A 26,065-nucleotide genomic window follows, 5' to 3' on the forward strand; every position below is an offset into this window, starting at 1 on the left:
ATCTCAGACTGAGAGTCTTAATATCTTCCTCAATTCTAATCATGAACAAGTGGTAACAACTTGTAGTACTTCACATTGTGTTATACAAGATACCATTACAATAAAAAGACACTTAAAACCAAGCCAATTTCTTTAATGCTCTAACTGAATCAGCTCTCCCCATTATTCTAACCACCCTTATTAATTGGTAGGGAAAACACTGGGTTACTGAGCTACTGGATCTTTATAAACAATTAAATCCACACTGATACAAAACATCTGCTAAAATCTGCTGCGAACCACTTCTACTCTGGGCAAGTATTCACAATACTACATAAACATGTGGCTGCTGACAGCAGCAATCTTCATGAAAGACAAAGTCTGAATGCAAACAGGCCCATGCAGCATTTTTTTACTGTAAAATATTTAACACAGAAAAGGAGAAGAGCCCTGTAGCAAATACTTGTGCAAAGAATTAAGCTCAGACAAAATCCAACAAGTTTAGAAAGTAATAGCTGTATGACAGATGTTCTGTGAGAAGCCAAAGGCTTGGGGCAAAACGGATTTCTTTTGCAGCAAACCAGTAACTCATTTTTTTCACATATCATCCTTTTGTCTCCCCCCTTCCCTTAAAACACAAGGCAAAGATCACTTTGTTTTCCTTAAAATTCTGTTTGGTATCTCTTATTCTTTCATGGTAATATATTTCACACACTGAATAATAAATGTTATTGTTTTACACATATTGAAAAAGTTCTTGCATACATCAGCGGGGGGGTTCAGAACGCACACTGATGAAAAACATCAATTACTCTGTAAAAAGGCCTGTGCACAGTTACTGCTTTAAAATCCAAAGTACCAATAAATTAAATCAAGACAATCTGCTGTAACAGATTGTAAAAATTCAAATTTCTTACCGTGACATTGCTCTTAGCAGGTCTGAGGTCTAGCAGTTAACTGAAACTGTATGAAATGTGAACTCTACAAACAAGCCATGGTAAACATCTGAAAGTAACAACAGAGCAACAGCAGATAATGTACTTACCAGCAGATACAGTTTTCCCTTCCGTGGTGGATTGTGGCTAAACCTTCTGATGCTTCATCTTTCATTAATAAAACACAGCAGCTCATTCCACTAAAAATGGCTGCATTGCTTAGCTAGCAAAACCATGCTAGACACTAAGCTGCAGTGGAATAAAGGCACAAAAGAAGAAAAAAAAAAAAAAGAAGAGAACGACCATTTCTTGCCTGAAATTGAAAATATCCATGCTGGCTTCTTCAATCATGGAGCTAGCCTGGAAGCTGCTGCTGCTGCTGCACAAGTGTCTGCAGTAAAGGTCCTGCCACATTCTTCCCTCCTGCATGGGTTTTCAGCTACAAGAGCTCAGAAGAGGCTAGCAAACACCTCCTTCTCAAGTGAAAGCTCTAATTTCTCCTTCTGCAGTGAAATCAACCAACTTTCTGTGCTACAGAGTGAGTGACAGTAATGTCAGCCAATCAGCTTGAGTTTTCCAGAAAAATCACCCCTTAATTCATTCAAAATCAGGTCATATGACACTGTTTGAAATGCTATTGGCTTAGGAGGAACATAGCATTTCAGCCTAATGAGGATAAGGCCACCCATCTAAGCCTCCCTAGGCTGAAGCCACCTTGACTCTAGGCAGGCTGGGGATAGGAAAGGAAGAATGCAGACCTACCAGAGCCTCCCAGCTGTTAAAGGGCCGGAGCGCTATTATCTTCTGAGCCTTTTTCTGAGAACACTGGGGAATCAGAGTCAGTTCACTCAGGGAAGCATCCTGCAGGAAGCTGAGGATTTTGGCTTTGTAGCCATCCTCCATCACTTCATCGCCACTGCTGTAGTCCTCATCCAGGGAGCTTCCGCCATCTTCCGAAGCGGACTCGTCCTCCGTGTGCTCTGCTTCTCTCTCAGCACTCCAAATGCTCCTTTTGCCCTTGTCCTTTTTCTGAAAGCCATTCTGCTCTTTCTCAGAAGCCTTCTGCTTCATCTTATCTTTACTCTCCTCACTCTGGGTTTTAGTGGAGGCTTCGGTCCAGTCAGCGACTTTCCTTTTGGGAGGAAATTCCACACCTATGCATGCAACACAGAAGGCAACAAGTCAATGCATACTGGTATGGGGCTGATGAAAACACAAGTTGTTCTTCCAAAATAAAACCTACAGATGTGTAAAACACTGTTCTAGCATTTAATACACAAGAACTCAAAGCAGGTGATCCTAAGAGAACAGAAAAGCAAATCTGTATAAAATATACAAATAGCTCTAACTGTGAATACAAGGTAAGTAAAGCTCATTTGTAGAATGGTCAAATAGCAGAAGGTTTTAAGTAGCTTAAAATACAGATGATCAACATAATGTAATATTTGTGAGGTGCAGCAGCTCTGATTCAGAGCAAACAGTTAAGAACTCTGATGTGTTCTAAAGATGAGATACTGGTCGCACTACACCTGACTGCAGAGATATTAATTCTGCTGACTTGAGAAAACAAGCTTTCTTTCACCAAGAAAATGACACATGTTTTCCATTTTAATGCACTCTAGCACAGTATTTGGGGTGGGACAATGAAAACATGCTAAAAAACTTCAAATAATGAGGCATCTCCAACCAAAGTAACTCAGCTGCCTTAAAATAAGACAGAAGGTATTTATCTGAACACAAGAAAATAATTTTCAGAAGCGCCTTGTAAGGGTTTTGATTCCTTCACTGCAAGAGAACGCTTGCAGCACAGAAGTTTCTTTTCTCTCCAATCCCAGCTTGCTGCTGACTCCAGCCCTGACATCTGCCTTCTCAGAAGCAGCAGCAAGGACACAACTTCCTGAGCACTCTCCACTAAAGAATCCAGTTAAAAACACTACCCTGTCCCAAGAACACTTAAATAGCTGATACAGCAAAACATGCACATATCTGACAGCTGTGTAACACACTGAAAAGTAATCAGCTCATTAAATAGGACTTAAGTTATAACTTGCAGATTTACTTGCAATCACTGGGTTTGCTCCCTACCACATTTAAAGTACTGGGATTTACAGATGGGTTGCATAATTCAAGGCCTGCTCCTAGGATGTTCCTCTCCTAGAATACATTTTAAAATTGACAAAATAGCATATATTACTTGTTACCTATGCAGTTATTTGCAATTACAGGTTTGGAAACCAGTAATTTACAAATCGTGTAGTTAAAAAACAAAGCTTTTTTTTAAACAAGTAGGAAGGGAGCAGGTTATCAGCTTTGACATGTACCAAAATATATTTTAAAAGATACCCATAGGTAATTACAACTTTTCATACCTATCTGTATTAGCAGGGCAAAGATATTTATCCCTAGTTAGAGAGCAAAAATAAAAATACAGAAAAATTGAGCCTCCTTCTTTTATCCTCCCTGTAACAATGATTTCAAGTATAAGTGCAAGTTTCTAGGCATGGTGTCAGGACTGTCACTGCTGAACATTGAAAAATATTTGCATCACAAGTCTGTTTCATGTTTGGATAAAATGAATTATAAATCTGTCTTTACCCTCCTCATCGTCTGCAAATATTTTCAGGGCCTCCAGCGCATCATGAAACACCCAGTTATGTTCCTCAAGTACCTCTCTCAGCTCCTAGTAAAAAATAAGACATTTTGCATTGTGGTGAGATAAGCACAAGCTGAATTTCTGTGCCTAGTAACATCAGGCAAGGAAAACCCTTGTAAATCAGATGATTCAAAATAAAAGGAAATCAAAGTAAGAAAACCCTTCAGCTTCTTTGTACACTCAGTTTTGGCAGAGCTGTACTCCACTTTTCAAAAGTGTAAGAACCCACATGAACAAGCTTGGCTTCCAACAATTTCAAGCACAGTACAGAAAGGGCTCAAATAGTTCCTGAGGACCATCAGGTACTGAAGTAATACAAAGTGCTAAATATATTTAGCAGTCTGGGGGAGAAGGAGAGAGGGAGGGATCATTTCCTCTTGCATTTTTACAGTAAGTCATCAAATTTGACTATGCTAGGCTTGTCATAGGCCAGAAATGTAGGAAGAGAAGGTCCCTGTAGTCCTAACTGCATCCCATAGCTCTCACCTCAGGACAAGTTATATTGTAAAAGCAGGAACAGTAAAAACCTTCCTATCCTGGGCTCCTCCTGGAAGTGCTGTTGTAAAAGAACTATTTCATATGGACTATCAACAGCTGCAGTTTTCTTAAGAACTCAAAACCTGATGTGCTATAGGGAGACATCAGCTCACCTCCTTATCCAATCCAGGGAATGTACTTTGCAACTTCTTCACAAGCATCTCTTGCCTCTCCCACTGTCTTTTGGGTTCTGAGTCATCCAGCTATGTTAAAAAAGGTACCTATTAGGTTTAATATTAATTACAACTACAGAAACAGAAGAAAACCTCATCAGCATTGTTCATCCTTAAAGAGCTACTCTAAATGACAAAAGCACTTTAGACAAACTCAAGCTTAAGTGATTCCTAGTCAACAGTCAATTATCAAAGACCAAAACTTTCACAAACATAGAAAATTTCTTCAGTCATGAAAAACTGGGACTCTTTACCTGATAAGCATACACAGTGCAAAGTTATGTACCAAAACATAAATAATATAGAACTAACTAGTTTATTTTTCTTTAAAATCAAAAGTTATTAGCAATTCTGGATGATACTTAAGGCAGAAGATGTCAGGGTTGGCGATCAGATTAGCTTACTAAGCATGTGGTGTTTATCCCACCACAGCCTACAAACATGTCAAATGGTGTGTTTATACTAAGATTTATAGGTAAAAAATTCCACAAATATTATGTGGAGTTAGCATCGTGGAGTCACATCAAAAACTGGTAAAACTTTTCATCAACAACAGTTTCACTAACAGCTACTACCAGCCTGCAAAATGGAAGTTAACAAGTGCCAAAACTTCCACGGGCCACAAACTGCTCTGCTTTGTATTCACCACAAAGAACTACATCAGTTCCTTCCTGGAGCTCTGAATGCAAAGTGGTTACAGAGCTACTTGTCTACAGCAGATACCAACGCTTACTTGGCTGAAGGAGCACAAACCACATCACCCAGAGGCACTCTGAGTAACAGAGGACATTATTCCTTTCCTCAGTGAGTGTTAGTGTCACTAAGAGAGCAGCTACAGTCCACAGAAGGGCTGCCCAAGTATACTCTGGTCTTAGGAACCACAAGGAAAAGCAAAACTAAGAACAAAAACCATGCAAGTTCTCACTGTAGTTCCCAAGAACAAGTTACAAAAAATCCATATTCCACATTTGGTTTTTTCTAAACCTTCCCCCTTTAATTTTAATGAAACTGTTAAGAACAGAAATCAAGTTGATATGTAAAACCAGGTCCAGTGGAGCACTGTTTGCTAGGCTGGCTGGTTAATCATTAACTAAAGCCTCCTTTCATATCCAAACCCAGGGGATTGGTGAGGAGGAACAAACCCAGTTCACATCTCTCTTTCAGGAAGAAGGAGTTACAAATGAGCTGTAATATTTTTGCTTTAAGAGAAAACCATGTTTTCTTTAATTGGTTCTGTCTGAGGACAACAGTAGCCTAAATTTCAACACAGTCATCCTCCCTCATCCAGCCTCCAGTATTTATGCATAATTCTCTTTTTCTATGTAAGTGGCTTTCAAGGATATCTCCTGGGATGCCTGGGAGATGGCCTCATGACAGCACTGCAAGACTGTGCAAAGCTGCCAAATACCACCCTGAATGCACCAGGATCATGACATAGCTCCCATTTATTAGCAGAGGTCAAAGCAGTCATTCCTTTAAATGCAACCAATTCATTATTTTTAAAGATTTCCCCAAGTCATAGTTTCAAATACATAAGCAACATCTATAACAAAGAAGAGCAGTAGATACAGCAAAATATGTTAACTTCATGTGCTTGAAGAAATACAAGGAATGACCCGAGGAGAAAAAGTGATCCAGAGCCTGTAATTCCCACTGCTGCTCACAAAAACTGAATGGTGCTCAGAGCCTCCCTCACTGCTACCTGCCATCAACTACTTGCACCAAAAGCAGTGAAGTGGCTGGTGTGATACAAAGCCACAAGCACTAAAGAACAAAGCAGGTCATTCCATTCAGAATGTCAACAATAAAAGAAATACAAAAATCTCATCCAGATGGCAAGATCTAATTTGACTTAATTTTCTGATAAAACACATCACTGTCACTGACCAAGTCAGGTAAATTCCATTTATTTTACAATGCACAAAGAGAAAAGCACAATACTTACATAACTGACTTTTGACTTTTTTGCAACTCGTTCATTTTTGGTTTTGCAATTGGTTGGAGAATCTCTTTGTTTCCTTTTACCAGAGGCAGCTTCAAAAAGAATTGAGATGAAAAATAAAAGAATTAGTTCCTTTCCTTAAGTTCACTCCAAAACAGCAGGATATTTTACTTACTACAACAATGCAGTAGCTACTTGTTACCTGCACAATGTTTAGCAGTCTCCATATGTTTCCTACTACAGAGCACAGATACATTGAAACCTGAAGCAAAGCAGCTGCTTGAAGGTACATGTTTATTTACCTCTAAGTTATCTTCAGCTGTCTGGCAATTAATTAATCAAGTAATTACTTCTCATATACAACAACTGGAATAGCATTTTATTCTTTTTTTTTAATAGTTACCACATGTTATTACACACAAGTTGCATAAAGGTGTATCTGTGTCTGGTTTTATTCAAGCTGGTATTTCTTCCAGGCTGAAGCCCATCTGTGTGTTGGAATATGTACATCACTGCCAATCTGGAATCACTGGTGACTGATTTCTGGCTCAGGTGCACACCAGAGCAGTTACCAAATGCTTTTCAACATTAAATCTAGACATCTCAAAGAAAACTATGCATATTAAGCCTGTGATAACCTTATCACTTACAAACACTCCACATGAGCCATAACTTTCTGGCTGTCTTTGGGCCCTGGTGATTATCAAGAGATTATCATCTCAGCATTAAGGGCTGCCCAGCCAGGTGCACTTCCAGAAGACATTACCAGTATTTCTGCACACCAGCTTGGCTTGAAGCAGCATTACCAGAACAAATTATTGTGAAAAATCCTAGTCCACGATCTGAAATACTACTGGAAGTTAAATCTTCTCTGGAACAGCAAGTGCCTGCAGAGCTTTGGTGTCTGATACCAGCATCTCCCTCCCAGCCTGCCCTGGGAGATCAGTGAAAAAGAACACCCACACACTCACAAAAAGCACATTAGCTTTCCAATCCAGAAGCCTGTCTGGATGATCAAAATAGTTTTAACTCTACAACATTACGTAGCCAAATCTTCATACATGAAGATACTTTGTGTGGAAACACTTCCAAATAAATTTTCTACTACAGTCATTCACTCTGACATCAGAGAAGTGGCATAAGAATATTGAAAAAAAATATCAAAACACCCCCCAAAAACACAAAGTACTAGCAACTCATCCTTAAAGTAAGGATCTAGTAAGAGATACCAGAAAACACTGTTAAGATTTTTTTCAACGTCTATGTATTTATATATATTTAGATAAAAATATCATAGAATCATATGTTTGGGTTGGAAGGGACACTAAAGATCACTTAGTTCCACACCCCTGCTCTAGTCAGGTACACCTTCCACCAGATCAGGTTGCTCAGACCCCCATCCAACATGGCCTTGAACACTTCCAAAGATGAGGCATAATTTAAATAACTTAAACAATACTGCCAGGAAAATGCCTGCTACTAGCTGAAGTCTGAGGAATGGGTGGTTGTCTTGATGTCCAAATTAGGAGCTGTCAGGCTGCTGCTGGGCCAAGCATTGGAGGCCTTGTGCTATTATTTCTTAAGCTCAATTCAGGATGGATAATTCAGAATGTGAACAGTGACCCTGCAAACCTCTTTGCCCTAAAAAAATAGATGGGCTGGATATAAGAGTATTTCAAAGATTTTCCTGGTTTGGGCTGAGCACTCCATAGCCTTTAAAGGAAGCCCCATCATGAGCAACTTTAGAGGCAATTGAACTGAAACAAAGGATCTGGAAAACCATGGTCTCAGGAATCTATACACAGAATTATTTAAAAATCAACCTGTGGTCTTTGGAAACCCACCACATTTGCAAATGACAAAAAACTAGCCAACTTTCTGAAGACATCCACTTTGCAAAGTACACTTAACTTTTTCTTCCTTTGCTAAGGGAGTATATGGCTGAAGGGATAAAGAAACTCTTACAGATAGGAATCATCCTCAGAGTGCAGGCACAGCCTTCCACAGGAATCCTTGCTCTCCCCAGAAATTTTCTAACTAATGAGCAATGAGAAAAGCAGCTCCAAGGCCTCAGACTTTAGAGGAGCATCTGTCATTATTTCCCCTGTTACTTGCTTCTACCTCTAACAAAAAAAAAAGCAAACCTTTTATTACTGTGACTTCCCTCATCATGATAAAAGAAAACAGTAATTTCTGACTGCTCAAAAAGCAGAGAATTACAGACAGATTTACATCAGGCTTCAGCTCAGAAGCACATCCCCCACTTCTGAGGTTTTCAAGAAAAGAACACCAGAAACAAATCACAAGCAAAAGGTATTACTACAACTTCACATCTTAGACACATCTTTTCAATGTGTCACATCTAATCTTCATACCTTGATAAAATCTGCACTGTTTCTTGTTTTAGCTCTACAGCACTATTGAATTCAAGCTATAAAGAGAAGCTTTTTGTCATTTTGACAGGACAGAAAAATTCAAGGATATCATGGCTACACTTTTTTCACAAAGCCATGCTTAGCAAAACTGTATCTTGCCTTGACCTCTCACACAGCCAACGTTTCACAACAAGCAAAGCATATCTGAAATTGACACAGTTCAAGCAGATGTTCAGTAATGTCTCCATATTTAAAAAATGTGTCCAAAATGAGGTGATTTATACCATCACTGTCAGGCATGCTTACTGCTAACTAAATATTTTATACAACAGCTGTGATTAGTGAGAATTTTGCTGCCAAGAAGATTGTTCTGTGGCTCATATTTAAAAGATGTGAAACAACATTCTTAAATCAACACAAAAATGGCCAAAAGGCAGAGCCTACATACCAAAAATCAAAGTGATTTAGTTCAAATACTGTGAACTGCAACAAAGTTTAAGGATAGATAGTAGCTTAAATTGGCTTAATATTTATGAAAACCCTTGAAAAATAATCAGTCTTCCAGGAACAGCAGCACAAAGTGTATTTCTCAAAATATGCCAGCCTTGCTTCCCGTTGCCAGTATCCAAGAATTTCCATCTACAGAATTTGACCATGCACACAGTGACAAATTCAAAGTGGTTTGGTGATTGGTCAAAAAAACCCCATCAAACAACACAAAACACAAAAGCATCCCTTTCACTCAAAGCAGCCTGGATGTTCTTAAAACTTTTTGGAAATTGTTAGAAATCTTTGCATTTTTATATGAAAATAATAAAATTAAAATACAGTAAGTACAAAAGGGAAATTAAAAAAAAATTCTGTACTCTACAAACAGGAGTAAACAGTTCTCCCTCAGCCTATGCTTCCTCCTATACTTATTGCTCCAAACCCATAGGTTCCTGCATGAAAAGATACATGAACTACTCAAAACAACTAAATCATCAAGGGTGATCAGAAATAGCTTTTTCCATCATTTCAATGAAGATCCCTCAGGAAAACCTTGGACAGCTGAACTGTAAACAGATGGTTGATCTGCTTTCTATAATATCAGAATTCCACTCTTCCCTGACCAACTCCAACAAATCAAAAATACAAGACAAGACTTTACCCTGGACTTGGGTGATGTGAAGAAACAAACCCGAAGCCCAAGAACTATGACCCTTTAACATATCTAACACTTACAACACATTCCCACAAAATCTGCTGGGGTCGTTGTCTAGCTTTGTTTCTTTGTTTTGGTAACAGTATGAGACTGCATAAATTGAGGTGCAGAACAGACACCCCTAAATAAGCTCGGAGGGTCCAAAAACTTGGTTTGGGTGATGTTTTACTAGAGAACCAGGGGGATCTGTCTAGTGTTTAAGACTAAGACTTCCTATTCAGAATTAAAGCAGGTCTTGAAAAAACCAGAAGCAAAAACTGCAACTGACCTTGATATAAACAATATCTACTTATTAGTAACTACATACCCAGTGTATTTTTCTGTACTACCAGACTGCCCACCTAGAACATTTAGCATTACTTCTGCTAACCCCTTACTATTTGCCTCAAGTTCTGGACAAAGGAACCAGCAAGAATAGAATCACTTAAAAACCCACAAGCAAAGCAATCCTGAGCTTCACAGAAAAAATTCTCATTTCTGGTTTTATTTACAGATTTTGCTCCCCATTCTCTTTTCATTTTTGTCTCTCCAAATCTTGTAAATTCAGTTTTGCGTTATTACACTAAACAAACAATGCTCCAACTTTCAGCAGAAGCTTTACCACTTTTTAACACTTCCCAACCAATTTCACTGAATTAGCTACTAAAGTTTGGGTTCTAAACTACAGTTTCTAAAGTTTGGGTTTTGTTTTTGTTTTGTGGTTTTTTTTTGTTAAACATACCTTTGTCATTGAGCTTCAAACCAGCCTCTACTGCTTCATCCATTGTGCATGCTGATTCTATCAGCTGCAAAACAAAAAAAAAAGGCAATTGCTAAGTGGAGAAATTTAATCCAGTTGAACAGAGGAAGACAATGCTGGATCAGCTGTGACTGAAAAACACTTTTACACAAACCCTCCCCAATAATATATATGTATTATAAAATCCAAGAACAAAACCAAGAGGTATCAAATGAACATTTTGAATACAATATCACTTATTATCACTTTCTTCCCTACTTCACAAGCATATTCCACATATTTACCTAGAAGCTTTTTTACAAACACTATTCAATGTTACTATTACAAAACAAGATAATAAAACCCTCTGATTTATTAACTCATAAAGTGTCTGAATACTATTGTGATGCACTGGTCCATTTCCTGTAAGTGCATGCATGAAATGTTTATCAATACATCCTTGCTGTCCTAGATTGTTTCTCCATCCACATGTAATCTCAACACAAATCTGTTTTACAAAGTGCATGTTGAGACTTCCAGAAGGCTTTCTGCAGGTGAGGTAACAGCAACAAAAGCAAATGGCTTAAATGTTATGAATATGGAAAAAAAAAAAAAAAAACACAAAAAATGAAGATATGAGGAATCCTGATTCCCAAGTATCAGTCCACATTTGGAAACTGCATCTTACAATTTTCCTACACTGGCACAATTTCCTTTTCAAAAGACTTGTGATTTTTTTCCTTAATAGCATTCATCAGTTGTGCCAAGTTTGTCAGGACAGCCTGCTCCAGATCCTTCATGAAGGAACAACAGATTTGCCTGACACTCCTCTGCCCTCCTTAAATATGTTCCCATGTAACTGTAGAAAAAAAATCTGAACAGTCTCCATTTTCTACAAAGTTCTGCTGATACAGGAGCTATCTTGCATTCTCCTAAAAACAAACACCATCAGCCTCACATGCTGCTCAGTAGCTAAGTCCCAAAACAGCAGTGAGACACCACATAGCATTTCTAGCAACTTACTAAGCTACAATGAACTTTCATCAGTCTTGGAATCAGACAAATTCTATGCAGCCAAAAACTGCAAAAGATAAAATCTGTTGTGCATGTCCAGAATGCAACTCTAATGTTCAGGAGAAATATTCAGAAACTCCTACTTGCAACCCTTTTGTTCTTCCCAAAATAAAGGAAGTCTAAGCATAAGGCTTGATTCACTGGGAAACAAAATACCCAGCAAGGAGCTTCAGTAAAATGCCTATATTTCTTCAATGCCATTTCAACAACCAAGAAACTTTACAGACTAATTTAAACACATTTAGCTTCATAAATAAAAGCTAGTGAAAGCCTTGTATGGTACTAAAGATATTTTACTGTAATGAGCTACCATATCTCACTTGCAAGGAGTTACCTGTAGATTTGTATTGTACACTGGACAATGGCCAGGAGTTCCCACATCAGCTTAATCAGAATACATTACATTAAGTTCAAACTTACCCTTTGCCTCACTGGAATACTGAAATCTTTGCATGTTAAATGGCATCAATGTAAGCTTGCACAGTGTTTCATCTACTGGAAGATGGCAGCGATTCCACTGCATTTCATCAGCTAGTTCATTCCAACAACAGCAGTTACCAACTGAGATAGCCATAATTAAACTTAAACATCACAAGAAATACTTGAAAAATTTTCTATAAACTGGAGTTCACTGTTGTTGAACTTACCTAAAGGTGTTTATTTGAACTGTGTGTCTATATATTCATTTTTATAGATGTCCAAGTTCCCATGCATGTGGAAATGTTACACAGCTGTACTTCCCCTAAAATGTTACTTTTACCCTTTTGCTATTAACAAAACAATAATTAAGAGCTGCATGGTGTTTGCATGGCAAGGCTTGACAGCAGCAGGGGCTACACAGACTGCTTCTGTGAGAAGCCACCAGAAGCTTCTCTGACATCCAAAAGAGCCAGTGGCGGTCAGCTCCAAGACAGTCCTGCTGCTGGCCAAGGCCAAGCCCATCAGTGACAGTGGCAGCACCAGTAGATAACAGTTAAGAAGGACAGGGAGGTAGGGAAATGGGAAGGATCAACACACCTGCAGCAGGAGAGAGGAAGGAGAATTCATGAGAGAAATGGCCCTGCAGACACTAAGGTCAGTGAAGGAAGCGCTAGAGGTGCTCTGCTGGAGCAGAGATTCCCTTGCAGCCTGTGGTGATGCCCATGGTGAGGCAGCTGCATCCCTGCAGCCCATGGAGGCCAAGGTAGAGCAGAGACCCACCTGCAGCCCATGGAGAACAGCACAGCAGAGCAGGTGCATGTCCAAAGGAGGCTGTGACTACATGGGAAGCCCCCTGAAAGCAGGCTCCCAGCAGGACCCATGGAGAGAAGGGCCCATGCTGAAGCAGTTTGCTGGCAGGACTGGAGACCCTGTAGAAGGGACCCACAAGGGAGCAGCTTGTTCCTGAAGGACTGTGTACCATGGAAAGGGATCCAATCTGGAGCAAGGGACAGGTGTGATGAATCCTCCTGCTGAGGAGGGCTGATGAACTGACTGCAGCCCCCATATCCCATTCCCAGGCACCACTGGTGTGAGGGGGAAGGAGGCAGAGAAAATCATAAATATAGCTAAATCCCGAAATAAGGGAGGGGTGGGGGGAAGGTGTTTTAAGATTTGTGTTCATTTCTCATTACCCTACTCTGATCTGATCAGTAACAAATTAAACCTTTACAACAAGTTGAGTCTGTTTTGCCCATGACAATGTCTTTATCATGATCCACAAGTCTTTCATTCCATTGTCTTCCCTGTCCAGCTGAGAAGCAAAGTGACAGAGAAGCTTTAGTGGGTACCTAGCATTCAGATAACATTAACTCACCACAAGACTATACCCTGTAGTGAAGTCAGAAGCTTAGAAAAACTGCCCATAAAATCCTATAAAATAATCATCAAAATAAATCAAAGAACCGAGCATTATTACTTTTAACAATTCTTGATCACTTCTTTGGGGAAAACGTTCCTTCATTGTTTGCAGCTTTGAGTCCCTGGTATCCTTCTGTACATGCTCCTTCACAGCTGGCTGCTGCTCCCCACCATTCACAAGTGCCTGCTGGGCCATCTCCTCTTCAGGCCGGTCATCATCATCAGATGGTTCAGAGCTACAATGTACAGGGGAAGGAAAAATAATTAAAATTCTTTTTGCTTATGAATGTTCTACTCCACCAGAACATTACCATAAACTAACTCACCAGGACTGCACAAAATGCACTGAGATGCATTCAGTAACACTGAATCAACTTGCATGCAAAGGGACACCTCTGCTCAGGACAAAGTCAGGCACATATGTATCAAGTACAGTGTCCTCTGTGCACTAAACAATTTCAACTTGGCAAAGGAAAGAAGGGAAGAATGGACTAGCAAAATAACATCACTTACCCTCAAATTATCAAAGATTATTGATAATTTAATAACACCCATCTTAATAAAGTTTAGCTACTTGAACAGTTTCAGCTACCTGAATTACATCAGACTACCCCAAGTTTATTTTAAACAGCCTTGCTAGTGTTTATTTGCCCAACAGACAAACAGATGTGGATTAGGTTCTTTGTAAACACTTCCCAGGTGCAGTATTAACTCTGTCCTAGCTCTTGGCTCACTGAGAAAGAAAATTCAAAGCTCCTCGTGCAGCATCTTAAATGTATAAATGTGGCAAGAGCCTTTCTCAAAAAAAGACAGTGTTCTGAATTTACTGAAAGACTGATTATTAATGATAATTTGCAGGAAAAGCAACCCCTATGTATCTTCCAGGATATTGAGTTGCACAGATAAGACTGAACCCAAGCACCAGTCTCCCATCCTCCTTCCTCCCATAGACAATAAAAATCTCCTTTTGGGAAGGCAAAATTAATGGAACCATATGGAGTTTGCCATTTAATAGGGACTTTACCATCAGAAAGGCTTGCCTGCAGGTGCCTTTACATACATATAGGTAAAAGACTAAAAATAAACCTGGTTTTCCTCACTATATCTTTCTTTAGCAGTTGCAACAGGCAGATTGCATAAGAATTCTGGAAAAAAAATTTATATGTATCACTTACATAAAAGATACAAACAGGTAACTGTTCATCAAAGAACTATTTCCTCCCTTTTCAAAGGACACACACAGCTACTAGGACTCCCTGGTTACTTTTAAGAGTAAGGAAGTAACAAGAGAGAATCCAAATTATTCTTCAGTCCACCTAGGCATTGAGTTGTGAGCCTCAAAACGCGAATCCTCTTCCCACTTGAGAAAAAAAAACTTAATGAAGTATCATATTAAAATCTATTGGCATTTTTCTGATCTTTTGACCTTGATAAGGAAGGTTTCTTGTAAAAAGTGTATATAAAAAAGAAAAATCAATCCAAATGAAAATGGCGACACTGCAATCATCCTATCCTTCCCTATCAGGGAATAACATCTAGACACTTTTCAACAAAGCCAGAGTTGCATACATCATAAATCTTGTCTTCTGTGCATAATCACATTCTTATCAAGCATAAAGAAACACTCATTTAACTGCTAAGCAACTCTGACCCAAAAAATCCTTGTGTTAGATTCTGCTTTTTTTTCCAGTCAGCAACCCTCTGGCAGCAAAAGTCATGGCACATTTTCTTTATGAAAGATGTGCTTTCTACTCTAAACTTTCTGCTTTCTGTTCTGTGCCTTGTTCAGAACAAGGGAAGCTAGGATACTCTGCAAAAGTGAAGTAAAACCCCCAAAAAACCCACAAACTAGGTAACACATGCACTAAAATGCACAATGCAGACAATGAATTGAGTGATTCCATGCAAAGCCAGAATTCAGCACGAGCCAGAGCTCCTAAGCCTGGACAGATCCCAGCTAACTCCTGCCCCACTCTCCATTTGTTTGTTAGCTTGACCAGAACAGCCACTTGTGCCACAGCCCTGTGGGCTCTGTACACATCAATCTGCACCCGAGCTGGCACACTGGGACAAAGTGTCAGGCACTGAGGTGCCTGGTGGCTACACAGGAATACTGAGGAGCACAAGAGTGATCACACGGTTAGCAGAGAGTCCATGGATGGACCTATAGATTGCAGATATACTACTGTGCATAGCCCTGGAAATCTAGTCTGGGTGTTGGGACATGGACAGTGGACCACACATTTACCTCTAGATGGATCAGTAACACAAATCACCCTAGGGGTTCCCACATTGTGTCCATACTGGAAACAGAATAGATTGATCCAAAGGAAAGGACTCAGAAAGAGGGAGGAATCCCTAGAGGAGCAGTGGCATGAACCTGGCTCAGGAGTACACTTTGGATGGATATTAGAATCATTATTCCCTCCAGTAGCGACATACCGAAATAGGGAAATGCTCAACAACTTGTTAGGACAGACAGAAAGGTTGGCAGCAGCTACTAAGAAGGGATTTAAAGATCTAAATTTGCAATTGCAAGCTACATCAAGAATGACCCTACAAAACAGAATGGCATTGGATTTGCTACTGTTAAGAGAACATGGAGTTTGTGGTTACCTGAGTAGGAGAATAGATCATTGCTGTGTACACATTCCAAATGTTACACTTGAAGTTGAGAAAGATATTTCTCAACTGGCAGAAGTGGAAACAAAAACCAAGGAAATTGAAAAGGAAGCACAGCATAACTGGATAGGAGCAGTATTTGATTCTTTGGGGCTTCACCTGTCTGGCTGGATTACGTCTGCTATACAGTATGCACTAATGTTTTCAGTATTTTTAGTGACTATTTGGATTGTATATAGATGCCTCTTAGGTGTGATCGAAAAGGAAAAGAAGCGATCTCTCCGGTTGCTGAAGGCGATGACCCGCGGGCGGCAGAATGAAGGACACACCCCACCTCGTTATGAAGATGTTACTGGCAATACTGTTGATTGAGCATCCTTGCAGCAGGACTGAAGGATGCTCAAAAGGGGGGAAATGTTGGAAAAGAAATGAAATTTAGCAAAATGTTTAATTATAGTTTAGTTATGAGTTGTGTGTGAATTGGCTTGTTAAAAGCAGTTTTGCAGTTCTGTAGTCGTTGATAGTGTGTGTGTTGGGTTTGTGTGTAACCTAGCAGGTAGTCTTGGGAATTTAGTAAATAATTAAACTAGTGCAGGAGAGTAAGAATGCTAACCTGTCTGAAGGCAGCATACAATGCTCTTAGAATAAGATAAGCAGAAGATTTATGATCTTGCCTGTGAACTAAGGAATGTATCACAAGGGAACTGTTTCTTGGAGACTTTGAATCGCATGTATAAGAGGGAAAAATGTGAAATCGGGGGGCTTGGGTTTTTGGGACGTGAGTCCCCCAGTTCCCCCGGGCCCCTAATAAAGCACCCACAAAACTTATCCGAGTTTTGTGTCATTTATCAATCGGGCAACAAGAGGATGTAGTCTCATGATCATCAACCCCACCAGGGAGCCACCTTGCTGTCCATCTCTCACTCCCAGCAACAGCAACACAGCATAGGAACAGCAAGCAGTGTCTGCAAGTTGCATCCTGCGTGGCTTATCAGCATCAGCTCCATATGATACAAAACCCCTTGAGCTGCTTCCAGGTGGGATTGATCCCAGAAGCAGAGTAACTCCATTTACACAGCACTGCACACAAGCCAATTTGATGCATGCAACCAGCTGGCCACCTCTGTCTCCTTGCACAATCTACAACTTAAATCACAGGCAGAAGCAGGAGCTCACTTGTAACTGCTAATACTTTTCTCCTTTTCAAGTAGCTCCCTTAAGTTGAAACTTTGGGGGGCAAACACTAAAAAAGGAAAAACAGCACAACATCAGCATTTCAGGTAACAGCAGTACGAAAATGCATTATTTCACTTCTGCTGTGAACCTCTAATAACTTCAGGCTCTGTGTAGGACTGAAAACCTGACAAGAAGCAACACCTGTTAAGGCTGCAATTCCTACACAAGTCTTCTGCCCATTAATTCAACTAGACTATCAAAAAAGCAGGTAAAGCCATCTTGTTTTGCTTAGCCCAAGAACATCTATCTAGAGGGCACAATCACCACACAGACATAACTAGCAGGGGTTCCTTTACACTGTTGCAAATGCCTGCAGATGTCTGTCTACATCTTGTCTCACCTGCTCTCTCAACACTGTCTTTCTAGCACACACACAAGCAACTCCTGCACAGTGATTCTTCCCTCCCAGCACATTCAAAATACAAATTTTCAAATCACTTAGGAAAGAAATAATTTTCACTATGCATAGGAAACACACCATACAACTCATACTTAAATTTACCTCAGGACTCATACAACACACTGAAGCTCTATTTGCTTCCCTGTCAAATATAGCTGCATATACAAAAAAAAAAAAAAAAAAACAACAATTCCAACAGTTGAAAATTAGTAAAGCAAGTTTTATGGTTAAATTTTCAAGTTGCACTAAAAGGATTTCAGAAGGGCAAAGGCACAAATGTGTAAATGAACAAACATCACACGTTTCAACATCACAGAACTCCTCCCTCTGAGAAAATGTTATAGCAGGATACCTCTTCCCTGGAAAACCAGTAAAGTTTAGTTAGGGGCAGCTGAATCCCAAAGGAGCAAACAAGAACCCAGCCTAGGCTCTGATTTTCAATTCAGGGTTCCAACTGAGAACAGCCCCTGGGGGTGCAGAGACAGGACAGAAATGTGGCTCAAAGCGTACATTACGGCCACCTTTGCCCTCGGGGCCTGGGTTCCTTTTCTTCTTGGCTCCTCATCCTCGCTGTCAGACCCATCCAGGAACTGCACCCCTCGCTGGCGCTGCCGCTTGAAGTAAGACACTTTCCTTGTCCTCTGGGCTTCAGGAGTTTCTGGGATGGTGGAATACTCTGTGCAAGACATTTCAATGGGAGAAGAAAGAGGAGACAATGACTTACAACTTCAAATATTCATTTGTACTCAGAGCATCAGGTAGCTATGATTGTTTTCAGAGACACTAGAGTCAGTTAAACAGAACTCACTTTCTCATGCACACAAAATTCCTGTCAGCTGCATTTCTTAAAGTGGGAACTTACCTGGCAAAGGACCTTCAGCTCTCTTACATCAAACAATTTTTATATTACACCATTTAGGGGAACATATATTTTAGGCTAATAACTATCTATAAATAAATAAATAGATACTTATTTTTAGATAAATGAATAATAAGCAAAGTCCTCTGAACTACTTCCAGGCTTATCAGAACATGGACAGAAACAAAAGCAAATTTCTCTCTTTTCTCTATGAAGAGAAAAAAATTGATGCATAGAGCAGAGAACGTGACAGCTGCAGAGAACATTTTCTGTATAAAAGAAATCTTGTGGAAAATAAATTTTAAATAATGCACTGTGGCAGCACTGAATGAAAGGACAAAAATGATAAATACTAGAAGTACAAGATATTTGCTGACAAGGGAAACTGCACAGGCTTTGAAAGGCACCCAATAAACTAAGAAAATATGGCACCAAATGTTACAGAGTACACTACAGAAATGGAAGAAAACAACTTTAAAATGGAGCTTAATAGTGGCTAAAGGGATGGAGGTGAATGTAACTCAGTGTCTAAGGAAACATCAACAAGGGTTCAGTGACAGTTCAAAAGAGCAATCACTGAAGGCTTAAGACTTCAGGTTGTTAAAAACCTTCCTTGTCCAACCATCCAGGAGCCACTCTGGCAGCAGCATCTGAGCTGGGACCAAGACCCTTTTGCAGCTACAGATCCCACATTCACAGAGTCACACCCAGTTTCCCAGAGCACCCTCAGATGTCTAGATCCCCAATATCATTTAATCAAGGTACAGTAACAAAACCACAGCTCCAGCTGGTGCCTCTGAGGAGAAATTCCAAACAAAAAAATCCTGGGCTTTTACACCCTCACAGTCTAAGTGCAGGCAAGTCTGGAGCCATCAGCTCCTGAGTGTCCTGTGCCCTGGCTGGGCCATGGGCACCTGGGACCTCTGTGCAAGGGGTCAGCAGCTCCCTGCCCCCTGCCTGGGGCTCTCCCCACCCACAGCTCAACCTGAGACACTGAGTGACCTGCACTGAATGGGTCCCTCAACAAGGTGACCTTAACCACACACAGGACAAATCCAGGATAAGGGGCAGCAGAGTCCACCATCAACTTCTGGGAAACTTGTGTTTTAGTGACACTACTGCCACTGGAAGTCCTGATGTAAAAAGATCTTAACTTCTCATAACAAAACAAAGTATCACAGGCATCCTCTCCCTCTAAACACACCCATCCTTTTTTAAAACTCATGTGCTTGTGAACCAAGCACCAGGGATGTTGCTAAATCTGGAACCACAGTTTTGGCTAGAAGTAAAGGTAGTTTCTTCTCTCTCCATTCAGTAACGCAGAAACTTGCTGAGTCAAATTAATAGAATGTAACATCAGTTTGCAAGGCTAATTTGCCAGCAGACAGTAGACACAGATGAAGCTGGAATAAATTAATCTGATAGTCAAATGCAGAAAGGAGCTACATGGTGTCTAATTCCATCATCTGTGATAAAAGACCTAGTTTTAGTTGTTATCAAAATCTAAGTCTTTACTGTCACTTTCAAAACACAATATAGGATTATGGCAATGATTTTTAGAAGAGGCAAAAGTCTCACTTTGCAAACTAATCTTATTTTGAAAAGCCTATACACATGCAAATTTAGGAATGCCTAAAAATTATTAGTTCTGAAGTAGTAGCACACGGTTCCAAGACAGACCTCCCTGCATCCAAGATCAACATGCTGGCAGTGGAAGCTTCCTGAGCAATACCTTCTTCTGTCTGCCCATTTTAGGAAGGAGATGTGTTGTCCTTGATGCACTTGCTTCATCTGAAAACTGATTAAGTTTTCAGATTGACACAGGAGAGGAGCAAAAGAGACCTTTGGGAACATTATGAAGTTGGGTTATCAGGGCAAAGGCTACCACAATAGGATTGAAAAAATGCATTTAAAAATGTGATTCAATATCAGAACAGGTCTGTAAGAAACACGAGAATTTCACATCTATACTGAATTAAGAGAACAGATCAAGGCAGTTTTCATGGATCTTTGCCTTGTAGATTAGACTAAATTTCAAACAAATTCCCCTTGCAAGCAACATGACACAGAAATAACAGGTGCTCATGACAACTTTGCTAAGAGGCATCCTTACTGAATTCAAAGGAAAAACACAAGGAAATTTTACAAAAATATGATAGTCTTAAAAGTAATTTTATTCTTTACAGCATAAACCTTAGATAAGATGTATAGTTAAATAAAGAGTCTTCACTGTTTCACTTAGTGATTTCCTTTTATTTTTATTTTATTTAATTACAAGTCCTCATGACAGCTCCTAACTCGCATATTTAAAAAATGCTGAGTTACTTTATGGAAAAAAAAAAGCATTCTCCTTCTCAAAAAAAGCCCAGTCTTCTGCCCTTCCTCCACCTATCCCACTGAACAGAGTACCCTACTAAGTGGGGGGGAAGCAGAACTCACACATTTAATAAGGAATCCTAATGTTTAGAGCAAACTGCAACCTTGTAGAGTAGTAATAGATTAAAGTTATAACAAGAATACATAATTGTTGGAGGCAGAATTTTCTGATTACAGGCAATTCAAAAGAACTATTAAGGAATGCCTGCAATCATAAGATCAGTTTTTGACTCTGAGGCCAGAAATAGGAACACTCATAAATATCCCCATATGCACACATTAACATCAAAACCAAAACCCAACAACAACCACCAATTTTTGCTACCACAAAAAGAGAATACAGTGCCCTGTAATTCTAAACACAGTCTCCTACACAAATCGTACACCTCACTCTGAGAAAGCCAGCTTCTCTCCCAAGTGAAAACAAAGGTAAAACCAAAGCAAAAACTGAGGCAATACTTAAGAGGCTTACCACATTTACTAACATTGTCCAACAAGCATTGTCAAATAGAAAGTAACTTCCACCTAGTTTTGGAAAGCAGCATCAAGCACATGCTGCTCAAGCCTACATGGTAATAAGAATTCCCTTTTCAAAGAAAAGTCTTTTCCATTGGCTAAAATAATCCTAAATGTCAGTATTACTCTAAGGTACTTCTTAAAGCTGCCCTTTTAAAATGATGATTACTTCAACAAATCTTCTTATGAACACTTAGAAAACTTCACTTGATACTGCAGTCATCACTTCTTTCCAGAAACACTCTACATAGAATTACACTCTATGAACTGGGACATAAACAAAATACAGGACTTCCTCAGATCCCAGAGAAAATGACAACAGAACAAAAAAGAGCAGTGCCAGTGCAAGTGAGCTCTGAGCATTATAATCTCAAAGTGTAGTCATTTAGGATACACATTCAAACAGTAGAGAGAGGACATCAACAAAATCAGCCATCAATAATGGGGTTATATATTGTAGTTTAATTTCTTTTACAACTTTTATTTCAATTCTTTTTGGAAGCTTAGTAAGCATGGCTTTTTGAGACCTGAATAAAGGCCTCATTTTGAAATTCATGTTGGTAATTATTCTAATTTGTGCACTTCTGGTACAGTTCTGCTCCATTTCTGCAACAGTGTAGACTAATCTCATTATCTTAGTATACTGAGCTATTTACATAATTAAAAACATCTAAATGAAAATTAAGATGCTTGTTTCCTTAACAGATTAAGGGACTGAGTAAATATTACTATTCAGTAAATAATACTCATTTGCATGAAAAACTGTAGTAAGCAACTCCAGTGTATTTTTCCAACTCTTTTTAGAGATATCTACCATATATAATTTGGTGACTGTCCCCAGAATTGGTTTCTATCCCTCAGTAAATGCAGTACAGAATTATTCCCTACAACCTGGCTGCAAAGTCACTGCAGGTCTGTGTAACTTTGAGCACAGAGAAGTGTACAAAGATGACCAATTCTTGTGGCCATCACACCACAAATTGATTATTAAAGCATAAAGGATGCATGTTCAACACACAGGAATGACAAGCATGACCTACAGACATAAAGGGGGTACAGAAGCATTTACCAATATTAGTTTGTTCTGGGAAAACAAAACTAAAGAAAATAGCTAAAAAGGAAATGGTGGTTCATGACACAACAGACAACATCAGACTATACTTTTTGAAGATGGATGACATTTAGACAATCCTATACTTTTAGGGCGCCTGATAAAATATGAAGAAATCTCTTGGAAATTATACTGAACTATTTGTGCTCCCAAGGATAAAGATTTTTAAATTCTTTTTAGATCCACACAGTGGTTGGACTATGTCAAAGTTGTTAGCAAAAGAAAACCCAACCAAGTGGTTAGGGATTTAGTAGCATTTTTGTTTGTATTAAGTGAAATAAAGATCACACTCCTCTTCTTTCCCCAGTTTCTTGTATTTTACTTGTATCAGTATTTTGTCAATCACTTTGTCCTCAGAAGAAATCTGAGTAATTGAGAAATTATTGTCCTCACATGATTCACTGAGCATTAGGACAAGTCATTTTTGGTGAGCCTGGTGTAAACTGCTTCTCACACAGAACAACTCCATAGCCTGACTTGTTGGTGCAGTTAGCTGCAGAGAGTGCCATAAACTCAGCTTTGGACCTTTCCATGACCACTCAGCAATAACAAACCCAACAAAAAAAGCCTGTTTTATTTGACCCAAACCAAGAAAAATTCTGTCTTCATGACATTAATTAGGAAACAAGGAGGACAGGCATCTGCTCATCAAATCTAGTCTTCTCTATTACATTTAAGTGCCTCATATCATGCAGACAAAATCTGAGCGTTTAATTTTTTGTTAACTTTTGTAGATGTAGAAAATGCCATTTCATTTCTTAAAAGGTTATTAATTCTTTAAAGGGGTTACATTGCATTGATGTGCAAATAAGTAGGAGAAAAAAGTCACTAAACTACTTGATCTTCTTCAAACACTCAATATCTGTGAAAGATGAAGCACTATGTATTTGCAGAGCACTACTAATTACACCTCAATTTTAAATGTTAATTAGTGCCCCAGTTCTCCACCAGCATCTGTGCCCATGGATGTTTATTTCAGTTGGACACCTGCTGTAGTTCTGCCTGCTCTTGCACTCTACCCTGTTCACTGTTGGCTACCACCATCTCCCACCAGTTTTCCTCACAAGCACTCAGCCTGGCATTCCATGTCTTTTAGGCTGGCCTTCACCTTTCCTTTTATTACCTTGTATCTAAACTAATGCCTCTAAATTGGGTGTCACACCCCTTCTCCACAGTCCTACCCCTGCAGACTGAAGTCAAGGGAAACCAGCATTTTGAAAAACAAGCAGTGAAATCTGTTGGTCCAGCTGCATGCTACACTGCCAAAGTCCACAGGCAGATTAAAGGAAGAAGTACAACACTAAAATAAAGTAAATCCCCAAACCACTAAGGCACAAAACAAGCAGCACCATGCATTACTGCACAACTACACTCACAGCTCAAGAAGGCCCCTGCACTCAGTAACTCCTCCACAGCACAAGACAATGATTTACCACCCTCAGGAAGGGAGCACCTGCTCCAAAGTGCACTTCCTCAGAGAGCCCATTGTGCCATACAAGCATTACAAAGACACTTCAGCAGGAACCAGAACTAACAGCTGCTCACTTCTTCTGTAAAGTCCTCCCTGTCACCAAAATTCTTTGCAACAGGTTACTAGTTCCAGACGGGCAACTTACATGTTTTGTATATTTTAATGTAGAACACTGCTTGATATTTACTAATGTAAACACAAGAGCACTCCCATGAACTGACAACAGTCAGCCTGCAGTAAGGCAAAATTTAGGGAAGAGTAAATATCCACCTCCTGTAATTCTGACTTCATTCAGTTTTAAAAGAGGAACTCCTTGTGCATGAATGGTTCTCTATTATCCCCTAGATAAGGTATTGTGAAAAACTGCCTTGCACCAAGAGAAAGTCATGTGCCAAAAAATGCAGTTAAACAACATCAAGAGACATTGTTTCATTTTTTGAATACATGCACTTTCAAAGTCTGTCTGATCTTTCTGTAACACCTGTAATTTGACAGCTATATCACAAGTCATGTGCTATGTCTGAGAAATAATAAAATAATCAGCAGCAGATACTGTCCGTTTCTCAAATCCCACAGTAACAGGAAAAACACTCTGGTGAATGTGATTACACAGCCAACAGCAATTTCAGTCCTTAGTATTAACTAACAAATCCAGACAGGAACAGCACATCCCTACTGTCTCAGCCAAAGGAAACTAACACACTACAACACAATCAAGGCTTTGACATTTCCATGAAAACTTCAAGCTTCTGCCCCAAAAGAGGACGAACACTACAACAAAACCACTAACACAGTCAGCTTCTGAGAATCAGTACCAGGTCTCTCAGCTCTTTACAAAACCAGGCCCAAGTGAAAAGAAACTGTTCCCTATTGTTTCAATTCCATCTGTAATGCTCCATGATACGTTAGACAAGGCCTCTACTGAGAAAATTAAGTCTACAGTGTTGCATCTATCAGGCAATTAAAAGTAAAAGCCATTTTTTCCTTGAAAACACTGAAACGCTAGCATAAAACAAGTATCAGTAAACAGAATTTACAAATAGGAAAACACAACACTTTTAACATGTAATCTGAAACTTACTTAATCAATTGAAAAAAACAAGTTATTTCAGAAGGTTAACGACTTGCCTGTAAATGCACATGCTCAATGAGAGCACACACTGCTGCAAATGAGGACACTTGAGTGCAAATTGTTGTGAAAGGTTTGCACAGAAAAACACATTTGTAAAACAAGGGGGCAAAACCAAAAATGACAAACACCAAAACAAAAGACAAAATTACTTCATTTCTAGAAATTAAGGACTTCCACTAGCCTTCATGCAAAACACCTGACTCACCAGTTCTCTCTGTCACGTCCGAAGCCGGGGTATCCGGCCCCTTGTTGTCACCCGCACCTTCCTCCTCCTCCGCTCCGGGGGCCCGCACGGCAGCGCCAGCTGCCTCGGCGCAGGCGGCCGGCGGGGACGGCGACACCGACACCTGCTCCGCGCCCTTCCCCTTCCTCTCGAAGCGGAACCGGTCCAAATTGTAGAGGCTCATATTCTTAACCTTCCTGTGGGAACAGCCACAAGGGAAGGGGAGAGAGCCGGCAGGGCCGGTCTAATACAGACAGTAAAACGCTGCCAGAGGAACGCGCGGCCAGGGGCGCTGTCAGGCAGCAGGGAGGCTCCCGCCTAACCATCCATCCATCCGCCCACCCACCCTCTCTCCCTCTCCCCCGCGCTCCCCCGGCCTCCCTCCTCATCTCAGGGCGGCGGGCCCCACACGCACCTGTGGCGCAGCGGGAGCGGAGCGGGAGCGGCGGGCCCGGGCCGGCCCCCGGGGCAGCGGCGCGGGCCGGCGGCAGGGCGGGATGGGGCCCAGGCAGCGGCACGAGCACAGCGCGCTCCCCTCAGGAGCGGGGCGCGGGGCTGCTGCCGGCGCGCGGTGATGACGTCACGGCCGCTCCCGCCAATCGCCGGGCCGGAGCGCGCGTGCGCCTGTCGTGTGGAGGGCGGCGGGAGGGACGGCGGGTCTGGGTCGTGCCTCTGTGGGCTCTGGGGCTG

General features: G+C 40.3%; 1 protein-coding gene across 2 annotated transcripts in view; it reads right to left on the reverse strand.

Annotated features, from left to right (window-relative positions):
• Positions 1-25,799, reverse strand: part of SMARCAD1 (SWI/SNF-related, matrix-associated actin-dependent regulator of chromatin, subfamily a, containing DEAD/H box 1) — a 41,646-nt gene extending 15,847 nt beyond the window's left edge. Inside the window, exons 1-9 of one of the 2 annotated variants that reach the window (XM_054295706.1) lie at positions 25,791-25,799; positions 25,358-25,572; positions 18,198-18,363; positions 13,488-13,665; positions 10,520-10,583; positions 6,223-6,311; positions 4,218-4,307; positions 3,510-3,594; positions 1,677-2,068 (exon numbers count right to left, since the gene is read on the reverse strand). In XM_054295706.1, the coding sequence (XP_054151681.1) occupies positions 1,677-2,068; positions 3,510-3,594; positions 4,218-4,307; positions 6,223-6,311; positions 10,520-10,583; positions 13,488-13,665; positions 18,198-18,363; positions 25,358-25,559 (1,266 nt within the window). In that variant the 5' untranslated portion in view covers positions 25,560-25,572; positions 25,791-25,799. Of the gene's footprint in view, positions 1-1,676; positions 2,069-3,509; positions 3,595-4,217; positions 4,308-6,222; positions 6,312-10,519; positions 10,584-13,487; positions 13,666-18,197; positions 18,364-25,357; positions 25,573-25,790 lie in introns of those variants that run through there. The other variant, XM_054295707.1, reaches the window with a different exon arrangement.
• Between the last annotated feature and the right edge of the window lie 266 nt (positions 25,800-26,065).

The sequence above is a fragment of the Melozone crissalis genome, unplaced genomic scaffold, assembly GCF_028551555.1.
Source record: "Melozone crissalis strain CALT ecotype California unplaced genomic scaffold, PUWL_Pcris_2 ptg000006l_1, whole genome shotgun sequence".
Classification (NCBI taxonomy): Eukaryota; Metazoa; Chordata; class Aves; order Passeriformes; family Passerellidae; genus Melozone; species Melozone crissalis.